We start from the raw sequence: 13567 nt of genomic DNA on the forward strand, positions 1-13567 counted from the left end.
TAATGGAATACCGTATTTACTCGCATAATGTCCGCAGTAATTTGGCTACATTTTTGACAAAAAAAATGGGGTGCTGACATTATGAGGTGAAGTCTGAAAAAAAAATTTTTTCCACAAAATTTTACATGTTTTGTGTAGAGTAAAAAAATTGTTCTCTCATAACTAGTTCACCCTTCCCTCGGCCCAGTTGAAAAATATTAACGGCGGCACACTACTTCACAGAGCGCTGGTGATTGGCGACCCTCGGCAGAGGACGTAAGAAATGTGACAGATGTTGAGATAATTGGGTTCCAGCAATTAGTGGAAGACGCCACTCTTTTTTTTTTCTTCTCTCACTCGCGTGTGCGCTCTTACGTTCAGATGCCGCAGCCAGCCTACACAAAATAAACGCTTTGCGTGAAAAGATATTTTTTTTAATCTTTCATTGAGATGGCCACTGACGGCACGGGGCAGATGTCTAATGTCGGCATTAGCCGGCGCTGGCGAGCCTCCCTCCCTGTCCCTTGCCCACTGTGTGTATAAAAACAGTTACCGGCAGACATCTGTGCATGCGAGTCCTGCCCTGCTTGACTGAAGCGGGGGAAGGAGTGCAGAGTGTGGAAAAAGCTGAGCAGGAATTTTTAACGAAAACAAAGCAGAGTCTTGTCTTTCTGACATGTAAAAATTTATGTATGTCCATTCTGTTACAGCTGACGTTTTCTTTACGTTACGTATTATATCTTACATGAAAACAAAATTAAAGCCTCTCAGCGACCGCTACGGAGAAATGAACAACTCAAGGTCAAAGCATTGTTGAAAAAGTCGGTAAATATCCATCCCGTTACTGTGTCTTTCAGGGGTGGCCAAGGTTGCTTTGTCTGGTGCGGACTTTATGCGGATTTTTAAAAATTCCATTTCAAGTATTTAAAAAGAAATGTGCGGACATTATGCGATTAAATACGGTATTTGCTATTTAATAATATGAAAAAAATCAAATTTGTGAGGCCTACCTGGTCCCTGTACAGCCTGCAGATCTGGCACTGGCTGGTTACCCCTTGCAGAAACAGCTGATGCAACCAGCTGGCCTTACATCGATCACACGAAGCACCACTTACATTGTTCTGCAACTGGAGCATTCGACAAAAACACGAAAACCAAATGTTAGTTCACTTATCTACAAAATATAAAGTTAATGAAACCCACTACCTACTAAAATTAACTACAAAAAAAAAGAGAGAAAAAAAAGAAATGTTTGTATAATATAAAATTGATACATGCAAATTATAAATATTAAAATATTTTATAATAAATAAAATTATTAAAATAAACTTTCATTACTCAGAACAAAAACATTCAATAAATATGACACAGGTATTTTATTAAGGAGATCTAGTAAAAATTATGTATATACATATATTAATAAAATAAAAACACAAAATTTGATTTAGGTTCACAGAAATATTGAACTTAAATATACTAAAATCTAGTCCAGACATGTAAAATTTATCTGTAGATAGTAGTTTGAAATTATATGTTAGTTTATTTCAATATTTTGGTTAAAAAGTGAAAAATAAGATTAAGTTTGTGAACTAGGAACTCCATAAGTATTAGGTAATTACCAACAGAAACATTGTCTGACCAAAAAATTGGCTTGCCAAACCACATTAAGGAGAGGTAAGAGGGTGGGTGGGTTTATAAAAATCAACACAATGTCACTGTGGCTGGCTGACAGCTTTATTAAATACAATGGTACTATATCTTTGTAAATTTCACTTTGTAACTCCCGTGTGTAATGTCAAGTTTAATTTTATAGACAACTCAAGGCGATCTTTTCGTCAAAGATAATTTAAAGTCATATGAAGTACTTGCTGTAAAACTGCAACAAGAAAAAAAAATAATAATCAATAATATAATACACCAGGGATAAAACCTAATCATTTGGTTGTTGTCACATAATTATATCTTCCAGTGGGTTACCTCTAAAAAAATTTATTCCGGTACTGTATTTTCTCTTAAAACTCCATAATAGACCAAGCCAGTTAGTCTAAGATCCACAGTAACTCTGCACCTAATACTTGTAGGAGTAAAGGTAAATTTATTTGTCACTCTCTGCTCTGGCTCTGGATTTTCTGCACACTGCTGTGTTTCCTTTACATAAGTCAGCACATGTTTCCAGGCCTTGTTTGTTATGAACAATAAGTTAGAATCAATTACTCCCAGAGTGGAGGCTTACATTGTGTGTGTGTGTGCATGCGCATGTGTGCGTGTTTGTATGGCACATAAGGCACTGGTATTCTGTCTCTTGCCTCATATCAGTAAATAGCTAATATCTTGTCATGTTAACACTTTTAATGTAAAATTTTATATTTATATGTTTTCATAATTACCTAGAGTTTCAAAGTTATCAAGTAAAAGCCAGAACTTAAAGGATTTTTTCCCTAGTGTACCTCATTATTTAAGTTACAACTCAAAGCATTTGTAGCCTACTGTATGGTGCAAATGTTTGCCACATCTGGTGCTGCACTTAGGTTACCACGTCACAACTGTTTCATGTGACATCACATGGACGAACTGCCGGGCTGACGCATGCATGGTGCGAGCCACAGAGGAGACAACACATCTACTAGAGTGATGGGGTGCCGGTATCGGCATGGCATAGCATTAGCTGACCAGAACATCAGGTGATGGTGAACACCACAGGATTGGTGGAGTGTTCCGTGGCCAGGAAGGAATTGCGAAAGAGAAGCAGGGTAGTGGCAGTAGTGTTCTTGTCGACAAGCCACAGCCTGGCACTCGCCTGGGAGCTCCGAGCGAATGGAGCTCAAGTGTGTGCAAGTGTGTGCGGGAAACTTCACGCACTTAGACAACTACAAAGTGGTTGTGAACCGCAGCTCTCAAGTAAGTCATGAATAGAGGGTTGTGCTCGCAATCATGGAGAGAACAAGGCTTTTCCTTCTGACAGAGAAATTTAGTTTCCTTAATTAACCTGCTTCCAGAAATTTTCAGAATTTGAAAGACATCTGCGAGCAGATATTTTTCGAGTCAAGAGTGTTACATTATTTATAGACTTAGTCACTAAAATTAATATACCAAAATTATTTAAAGAATCACAACTGCCATCCTTGTAAAATTTCCATATTACCATCTTTCATGAAAACTGCCAAGCCTGAGATGATGTGGCATCCATCTCACACTTAAATTCTTTTCTTTCGCTACGTAAAACCTGAATTCCACAAACTTCGTTATGAGCTTACAAATTCTTAAAGTAAAAACAACTTCATGATTAATTGCACCATATAATGCACAAAATCTGGTAGTGTTGTTCTGTTATTTTATTTTAGTATATTTAATTGTGTGTTTTATGAACAAACCATTTTATGGCTTTGTGCTGTTGAGTGGCATGCTAAATTTGTAAATACAGTAGAACCTCGATGATACGTTCCCGTTTCATACATTTTCCCGTGTCATACGCCGATTAATTTTGGTCCCGCCGAAAGTTCTATATTTACAATGGTTTACTTTCCCGGAACATACACTTATAAAATCTTTAATTTCCCGTTTCATACGTTTTTACGAAGCGGAAAAGTCCTAAAATTCACAAATTTTTTTGTTATATTCCTCCTGATAAATTACGTTTTAATGCTTTTATTTTGAAAAACGTTCATTGTTTACCTTTGCAAACGTAAGAAAATAACTTTATCGCACCATAGATATGGATAGTATCGGAAAGACTGTGCACTTCGCTATTAGCATCTATGGCCAGCACCAAGCGAGACTAGTGGCGCGAATGATTATGAAAATGGTGCACGCGATTTACCAAGGCACGGATCTCATATTTTGTGCATTCATTAATCTTTGAACTGAATATACTTGTTTGTTATTGTTTTCTTACGATCGGATTGTTTTATATTTTACGTTTCTCAAGTTAAAATTTTATTGAAAATTGTTCTGTTGCATAAAGTTGTTTGTAAAATGAAACAAACCAGCAAAAATTTCTGTTTTTCTTTTTACAATAGCCTAATTTTTTTATTTTTAATTTAGGCTTGGTGACCTTTCCCCTCTCCAAGAAAGGACTGCTTTACTTGATTATGGACTGTATTTTACATTTCTGGTAGTTTTATTATATGTATATATAATGATGAATTCATATCTTTCATTAATATGATGCAATTATTTACACATTATGTATTTAAGTTTAATCTGACATTGGGCTGGTATGCTAGATTGAAATTTTTTTTATTATTGCCATTCCCTTTTCATACACTTTCCCGCATCATACACCATTTTTGTGCCCTCCGTTGAAAAGTGTATGACAGGGGTTCTACTGTAAATAAACAAATATTTGATATTTCAAAGTGTTAGTACCAGCAGGTAAAAGCACGGCCTGGCTATTTGAAAGTAGATGTTTGCCACATAGTAGCTTTAAAACTCAAGACAGCCACTGGCCTCACAATAAGACTCCTGCAACGTGGGCACTGTTGTCAATTGGTTCACATAAATAAGAAGACTGCCCCAGTGCCCAACCATAGAGCAACTTACAACTGCCTAAACCCACCCAAATGTGCCAACTGTTATCAGAATCACAACACAATGTACAAAGACTGCCCTGCCAACCAGAAAGCCCTTGCACAGCACAAGTCAAATGCTCACACACATCCTGCAACAGGCTATGTGCCAGGAAATGACTCTGGTCTCCACCCCGCTATAGCAGCGGCTGCTCACATGACGCAGCAGCGCCCACAACAGAGTATAGCAACCATGCACCATGCCTGTGCGTCTGTACACTGGCCAGTACCACCCTCCATTCCAACTATCGTTTCCTCCACCACCCCAGCAGAAATAAGGCAACGGTCTGGTCAAGACAACTGCCAGACTGGCACTTTGCAATGAGTCACCCCTGCATCTGCTCCGGCACACGCTTGTTCATACTCGGGTAGCCTGCCTCTGTCAACACCGCCACAGCCATCACTGCAACAATGGCTGAAAACAAGACTATCAGTCTCACCAGTAGCATCCATACAGCCCATACAAGTCAACATAGCAGAAAAACTGTGCAACTGCCATTCCAGCTTCTCCAATGTCAATAGACCCTAACATTCAAATAGAGATAAATGCCACCCGGGATGCATGGAATGCTGGAAGAAATCCTACAGGAACATAAAATACAAATAGTAGCAATTACAGAAACACACCTTGCCCCCACGAACTATACACCGTCAGCCATACAGGGAAGAGTAAGTAGTTCTGACAATCAGACTAACGTTCTACACGATGAAGGGCAAATACTTGACTTGTAAAACTGAAGCAGTTACATCAGCTGATGACAGAGAACCAGCGAGCCCTAACAACATGCACCCTACATGTCTGTTGCTGGGTGATCTAGACGCACAGCATCCGGCCTGCAACTGCACACCCACAAAATGCAACGGTTGCATACTTCAAAAAATATATATATGGTCTGTGCCCCTTAACATCCCACCTGCTTCCTCGACAGCAGACCAACATTCTGAAGTCCTGGACTTCACCATATATTTCAACATCAATTCTATATAAAAATCCAAGTACATAATTCAAACTAATGCACCCCAAGAAGCCAACTGACAGATATTAAATTCTCATATTAGCAAACAACTAATTCCACAGCCAACCAAGCAAGGGCCGAAGACCTGCATACCTATTCCGTCTTCTTACAAAAGCCACAACAACAGCTGAGCCTAAGCTTAAACAAAAATAGAACCCGAACACACTGCCACAACATATTAAAATGTTTATCAGTGCAAAAAAACTCTACTTGGCGCAGATGGCAATGCAATACGTTCCTTGCACTCAAGACAGAATTCACCAACCTGTAAACTAGTGGTGCACCGATATGACTTTACCGATTACCGATTCGATTACCGATTATGAGAGCAATAATCGGCAGATACCGATTCAGTTACCGATTATAATGAAGAAATTTTTTTAAGTGTAATAATGCACACAAAAATTTTTATTCCCATGTGAATTTAATAACAAGATTAGGTAAAATTGAGAATACGGTTATAATAACAGTATAAAAATATATAAAATACACTATTAATTCATTGCAAAGTGTAAATTAAATTAACTTCTATTTATATTTGTTGTTGTAAACAACTTGAACTACAGTCTAATAATTGTAATTTACAATGGGTAAGTTTTTGTTGCGGAAAACTAGCATTATTATTGACTATCACATAAGGTTACATCAAGAAATTACCGTTTAACAATGTAAACATGCTGCTTTATTTTGTTCACTTGAGTTTATAGAAACATGTTTCCACACTTACTTTTTTTTCTCCCTACTCGCCATCTCACTATAATTATATAAAAATGACTGAAAACCAATTTTAGCACATGTGATTTTATTTATGTTGACTGAATATATAAAATTATAAATACTTTTTCACTTTTCACGTCACATACAAATAACAAACGGATAATGTTACCAAAGACGCCCATAACGAGTTTGTAAAACGCAGTGATAAAAACTAGAAGGTATCGGGACCACGATTTTGAACCGCTACTACGACTCGAAAAGATTGATTGTCATAGAATCCACTGCAATTGTTTGTGGTATTTTGATTGCGTGCCATCTATTTTACGTCTCTGGCTATAGGTAGTGTACAAGGCCACTAAACAAAAGACAAAACGTAAATAAACGTGTAGGAAAATTTATTGTTGGAGGCAATGAGATTTATTAAACTTAACGAAATATCTGTGATTATGATATGACGGAGTTAGATGAATTTTGTAATATATACAAATATTACCGTATTTCGTCCTAAAATGTGTAACAAAATAGTACACGGTAAAAACCTACTTTACGCTGGGACGTAAATAATCGGCAAAGTAATCGTTAAGATAATCGCCGATTACGATTAATCGGTAAGTACCCATAATCGCCGATTACGATTCATCGGTATCCGCATCGGTGCACCACTACTGTAAACTGTGCTGAACAATAACCTGGCAATACAGCACCTCAGTGTGGAATGCAAAACTACACCGAATAACAACCATAAACAATACTCTATGGAAACTCACCCAAAATCTATCACTATTCTTCCCATTAAACTGCCTACTAATCATACTGCATTTACTTCTCAGAACAATGTAAATGCACTGGCCGTCAGTGAAGTACTAGCTTTCCGTCCTAATACTCTCCCTAATAAACCAGCTCACACACTCCATGTCTTATGTAACTTGCCTAAGAGCAGCAGATTTCACAACAGAACCAAACTGACCAGCATCACAAAATCAATATCATCCCTACGGATAGGTAGGGAAAAGCGCCGATTTGCTGGAAGCAAAAAAAGGGAGTGAATTGCCCACAAAAGCTAAATTTAGTCATCAAGCGTTGCAGACTTAAGATTCAAAGCCCTTACAAATTTATCAATTTCCACCTAAATAATAAAGTTAAAGGTGTCACGTCAAATCTCGATCTTTCTCTCTAGACTAGCCAGCTACAGAATTAACACCATCATCGCAGTCATGTCAACATCTTGCAAGGATTAGCTCCGAGTGACCAACAGAGACGCTGACCATAATGCCTGCCACATCATGAGGCACCAGCCAGACCCAGTTCATCCCCCCCTGCCAACCCTTAAATATTTCGTTTATAGTGATTTTAATTAATATATCACACTGTAATTTTTACTTTCAGTAACTAAGTCTTTGTTCGCTCCCTCCCTTCTAAGGGACTTCTGGCGCAACAAGTTTTCACTTTCAGGCAGAAGGTTACCTCTAGTATTGATGGTTTATTTCTGTTTCCCATTTAACTACATCCCACAGCCTGACGAGGCACTAACTGCAGTATTTGTATTTTATTGTTCAAACTGGAAAATGGTACATTGCTCATGCCTGGAAATATTCTCTCATAAAATAGGCTTTTAAATAGTCTATTTTAGAATGTCTCTTGAAATTCGAATTCTTAAGTAATCTAAAAATTCTCATTTCACATTTAACTACAGTAGAATCTCATTATAGCGAGCACGGTAATAGCGAGAACACGGCTATAACGAGGTATTTTTGAGGAATTTACGGCGTGATCGCTTGTAGCGCGCTTTTGTTATTTGTCTGCTTTATCTCCACCCCTCTCGCTCGCCACTAGACATCTTGCCGAGGACGCCTGTCACATTCTTCAGCCGTGCAGTCGCCACCTAAGTGCGTGGCTTAAAAATAGAATCCCATCCTTTCTTTCTTTTATCAAACTTCCGTTAGTTATCTGTGCCGTGTGTAGACAAAGTTTGAGATTGGAACAGAAACAACGTAAGAAAGTATTTTTTACAAATTTGAAATATGTAGGTTTTTGTTTTTATAATCGCGTATTTTCACGTTTTTTTTTGGTTATCTTAAAAGAGATAATATCAAAAAGCCGCTCTAATGAAATTTAATTGTTTCTTGGTTAACAAAAACTATTAATTATCAAATATTGTTAATTGTTTATATTCTATTTATTATTATTTACGCGACGTCATACTGTACGCCATAGAGTAAATAAAGTACTAGTACAGAGTGGACACTCAATGCTATTGCAGTTCTACGTTTTTTTTATTCAGAAATGCTCTAGTTGCTATACAAAAACGCAAACTTGACAAACATTAAAATGAAGTTGCAATGGCTTAAAACCGAGATAAAATACCTTCTGGAGTAAGACTTACGTTTAAAATTATAAGTAAATTTTAATTTAAATACAACATTGTTCGTAGAAAGTACAATTTGCAGTTAATATGCTTAAAACACTAATTTGAATAGTAGGGAAATTTGTAGCTTCAACTGAATGTTGGCGAGCTTGTGACTTTTTTCGTGCATGCATTAATATTTATAAAAATATGGATTTTAATTTTTTTTTTCCTTATAAGCAAATCATTTAACTAAATATCGGTAAACGTAACATAAAATGATTTAGGAGAGCAATATTTTTAAAACAATAAGTAAATTTCTTACCTTCGGGACAGTGTTTGCCTTAACCTCATTTCGGTTAAAAATGTTTTGTTTACGTATCATAACATTTGTTAAAATGCATAACATGTAACATATTTTTGGATTATATTAAATTGCTGCATTTTTTAATGTCCAAGAAACAATTTCTGTTCTAGTAGAATCACGTTGATTGAAGTTAAGGTTAGGATTTTCGTAGGTACCTACCGAATTGCATTACAAATCGCAAACAAAACTAATGCATAAAAAAACGTGCAGAAGTATTTAATCATTAACACAGGCAATGTGTATTTCTGGCAAATTTAACTGCCTAAGTTGTACAATTTTCCCACAAAAACTGAAATGAAGCTGTTACCAATGGCATTAATTCTTTATGGATTAGGTGAAAGTACAAATCATTCTCGTATCTTCACTTCTTGAAGACAGGTGTATAGCAATTGTTACGGAAAAAAAACCTTAATTTCAACATAAAAATTTAAAAGACACTTCATTTTATCGCAACCCTCACCTCGGTAATTGTTCCGTAGCACGTATCCAAGTTTATCCCTTGATACTGTTGGCATGATCATGTATGATTTATCCGGTGGCACATGATGCTTGCTGTTTTAATTAATGTTAAAACAGCAAGAATCATTACCACAGGATAATGCCATTAGTATCAAGGGATAGACTTGGATACGCAATACAAAATTTTTACCCACACCTCCCTCTCGACCAAAAAATAAAATTCATACAAAACATTTAGACTAATTAAAGTATATAAGTAGCAAGTTTGAGCAGAATTTGAGACTCATTGACATTTAGAACAGTAGGTACCTAGGTATTAATGTATTGTGTGCTTGTCTTCAACGTGCGACTACACACAGCCTAAAAAGAGGAAATTCTGTAGGGCATGAAAACAAAATACTCATCACTATTTTAATTACAAAAAACTTTTATTTTGTATCGTTTTAATAATTTACACATACCTAGTTTCGTCAAGCGGAAACTTAAAGTAAAATAAATTATTATTATCTCTTCTCTTGTACCAGTAGTTAACACAACACGTAGCCGAATCAGGCATGTTTCATAACAGTTAACAGTGATTTATAAAGTAGTTCATGAAATCATTGATATTATTTAACGTTATTACTATTTAAACATGATTGAAACAAAATTTCCTTAGAAAGTTTTTTATTAAACCTAATATTACTTAATTCAACGCCGACGCCATTAATTATGGTGTTGTTGGTTAAACAAGTGGTTCAACATGCCAACGAAAATTTGTTTATTTTCTTTTAAGTAAATATATTATTTTCATTTCAACAATACCAATTTATGCCATAAATTTGATAAAATGTTAAAACAAATGTAATATTTATTTAATCAACGTGGTATTTTGATTATAATTTTCGTGCTCAGATGTTGGATAAAACTGTATAGCAACTGGAAAAATGCGATTGCCTTGCCCTATGAAGTGTCCCCCCCCCCTGCTGTACGCGTACGCAATACGACTGGATTCGTTGCTGCAACATAACATAGCATGTCATGCAGTATCAGAAGTAACGAGTAACGTAACGATAGTAACGAGTACTAATTGTTATAGTAACAAATACATACGGTTACACATTTTTTCGTTACTTTTACACCTCTAGTCGGCACTACCGTATTTATTTCCGAATCGCTAGGGCAGTTTTCTTGTAACTTTTGTTTCGGTCAGTTGTTGGGGTATCTGTCCGAGAAAGGGGTGGTGATGGTTTGAGTTTAATCCCAAATTTATTTTCTAAAAAAGTTGACAGGTTTCTTTAAATGAAAAAAGTATAGTTTTCCAGCGACTATTACGTTTGAGGCGTACGTGCGTTGCCGCAGCCGCACTCCTGCTATTTTGTAAGGAATTAAATCGTCGCGCTACACTAGCACCACCTGTTAGCAACATCCCGAACCAACGTTGCCGCCAGCAGACAGCCCGCGTCGACAATAGATAGCAGGACAATGCTGCGTCGGCCGCGGGCTGAGATGCTATACTTACGTGGCTTGATAGGGTATTCTGGTTATTTTGACGCAATCGGTGATCGCATCCGTACTTATGGGGTATCGTTTTAAAGAGAATTCACACATCTGCTCACAGAAATTAAAATTTCGTTAATATAACCTGTTATTTTCCAATTATACAGGTTTAAACACAATTTTTATGCTATTTTCGGTTAATTTTTATTTTTTGGGGGCCAAAATCTGTCCAATTCGGTTATAGCGAGGACACGGTTATAGCGAGGATCAAACCCGGAACCGTGACACCTCGCTATAACGGGACTCTAGTGTATTAACAAATATATTTTAAAAAAAACTTAAATTAGCACTTGAATATGGTTTTATTTTTTTTTATTTATTTAATTTGTTACATGCCACACCAACAGCACAAGGCTCCAACGGTGGGCACAACATGTAAGACATGTAAAAAAAAAACAAATACAGTAACAGAACAAAAATAAGAACAAAACAATAAATTATAAGAACAACAAATAGTAGGACAAAAACAAAGACAAGACAACATAACATACAGTTGGTATCCTTAGATTAATACATCTGGTATTAAATAATTTAGGTAATAACATTAGAGCATAAAGATAATTAATCTTTGGATGCCGAAAGAATAATTTTTTTAACAAGTTTTTTCTCTCTGGTAGGTTGTAAGTGATTAACATACATATTAAAATTGTTAACAAGTCTATATATAATATCATTTGTATTTAAAAGTGTGCACAAAAAAGGTGGGTTACGGCTATTAAAAGAAGGAATTTTAATGCCAGTAACATCAAATATATGAGGACATATAAGATTACCATAATAACAATGGAAGACAAAAATGGCATCTAAGATCTTTCTTCTAGTTGATAATGAACCAAGGAGGGAATTTAAATCTATGTTATTGATGGTATTTAATTTTTTGTTAATATAGTCAGATACTTTAGATTGAATCCTGTCAAGCTTTTCAATATCAGTGTTATTGATGCTATTCCATATAATAGAACCATATTCAAGTTTTGATCTTATTAGAGCTGTATAGAGGGAGAGAATAGAGTCAATATTGGAGGTGTTAAAGGTGATAAATTTAATTAGACCAAGTATTTTGTTAGATACCGAGATAATGTTTTCAATGTGAAGATGAAAAAATAGTTTTTGATCCAGTAAAATTCCTAGGTCTTTGACATGTTGAGATTTTTTAATAGGTGAGTTATCAAGTTTGTATTCATATTGCAATGGGTAGGTTTTTCTAGTGAAGGTAATGATAGCAGTTTTTTCCATGTTTAGATTGACCAAATTATTTGTGCACCAATTTGCAATTTCTGTAATATCACATTGAAGTAGATAGCTGTCATGATATGAAGAGATTTTTCTATATATCTTTAAGTCATCAGCAAAAAGAGTGCCAACTGAGTTCTTTAATCCAGATATTATATCATCAATGTAGATATTGAAGAGTAAAGGAGATAGTGTGCCACCTTGCGGGACGCCAGAAGGAGTTGGGTGGAGATCTGAACTTATATTCTGTACTGAAACATAAAAGTTTCTGTTATTTAAATAGCTTGTTAACCATGATAAATATTTATCACTTAGCCCAATTTTGGAACATTTGCTTAGTAGTATTTGATGATTAACAGTGTCGAAAGCTTTAGCTAAATCAAAGTAACAAACATCTACTTGACCACGTGTGATGACTTCTGAATAAATAGGATTAAGAAAGGAGACTAAGTTTGTCATGGTTGTTTTACCTGTTCTGAACCCATGCTGTGAATCAGACAATCTATTTTTTACGTTAAACGCTAAGTGTTTAAATATTATTTTGTCAAAAATTTTGGCAAATCCATTTAACAGGGATATAGGCCTATAATTTGAATCAATAGAAGTTTTGCCCTTTTTGTGTACAGGAATAACCTTTGCAATTTTCCATTTATCAGGGTAGATGCTATTTAGAATACTGAAATTATATATATGCTGTAAGAGAGGAGCAAGGATTAAGGAGCAACCTTTGATGATAAAATTTGGTATGTTATCAGGTCCTGTGGACAATGTAGATTTTAAGGTTTTTATACTCCATATGACTAAACTAATCGAGATATTAGACATTGGAATATTGTATGAACAACAAGAAGATATGTTTGTGTTATTTGTAGTAACATAGACACTTGAAAAATATTCAGCAAAGGAATTTGCAATTAAATAATTATTATCCGTAATTGAGTTATTAATTTTAATTGAGGGATGCTGACTATAACCCTTTCTCATTATTTTAACATAATTCCAAAATTTTTTAGGGTTTTGCTTAATTTTATTGTTAATATTACAAAGCCAGTTTGTTTTATCCCTACACATAAGTGATTTAGTTTCCTTACGGTAATCTGAGAATAATAAATAGTAAAAAGGATTCAGATTTCGTTTATATAATTTATGATAGTGCGATTTCTTCTTAAGAGATTTTATTAGTTGGTTGGAATACCATAGGGGATATTTTTTAGCCTTTTTAATAGTGGTAGGTACAAATAAATCTATAAGATCATTCATTGTACACGTTAAGTAGTCAACCATGGTATTTATATTTTTAGAATTGTATAAAATTGACCAGTCATGGTCCCTAAGAGCAATAAAAAGG

General features: G+C 35.4%; 1 protein-coding gene across 2 annotated transcripts in view; it reads right to left on the reverse strand.

Annotated features, from left to right (window-relative positions):
- The window catches only part of LOC134529027 (uncharacterized), a 50352-nt gene that overhangs the window by 11724 nt on the left and 25061 nt on the right, over positions 1 to 13567 (reverse strand). For both annotated transcript variants that reach the window (XM_063362710.1, XM_063362711.1), the window contains exon 6: positions 990 to 1106. In XM_063362710.1, the coding sequence (XP_063218780.1) occupies positions 990 to 1106 (117 nt within the window). The remainder of the gene's footprint in view (positions 1 to 989; positions 1107 to 13567) is intronic.

Source organism: Bacillus rossius, chromosome 2 (assembly GCF_032445375.1).
Source record: "Bacillus rossius redtenbacheri isolate Brsri chromosome 2, Brsri_v3, whole genome shotgun sequence".
Taxonomy (NCBI): Eukaryota; Metazoa; Arthropoda; class Insecta; order Phasmatodea; family Bacillidae; genus Bacillus; species Bacillus rossius.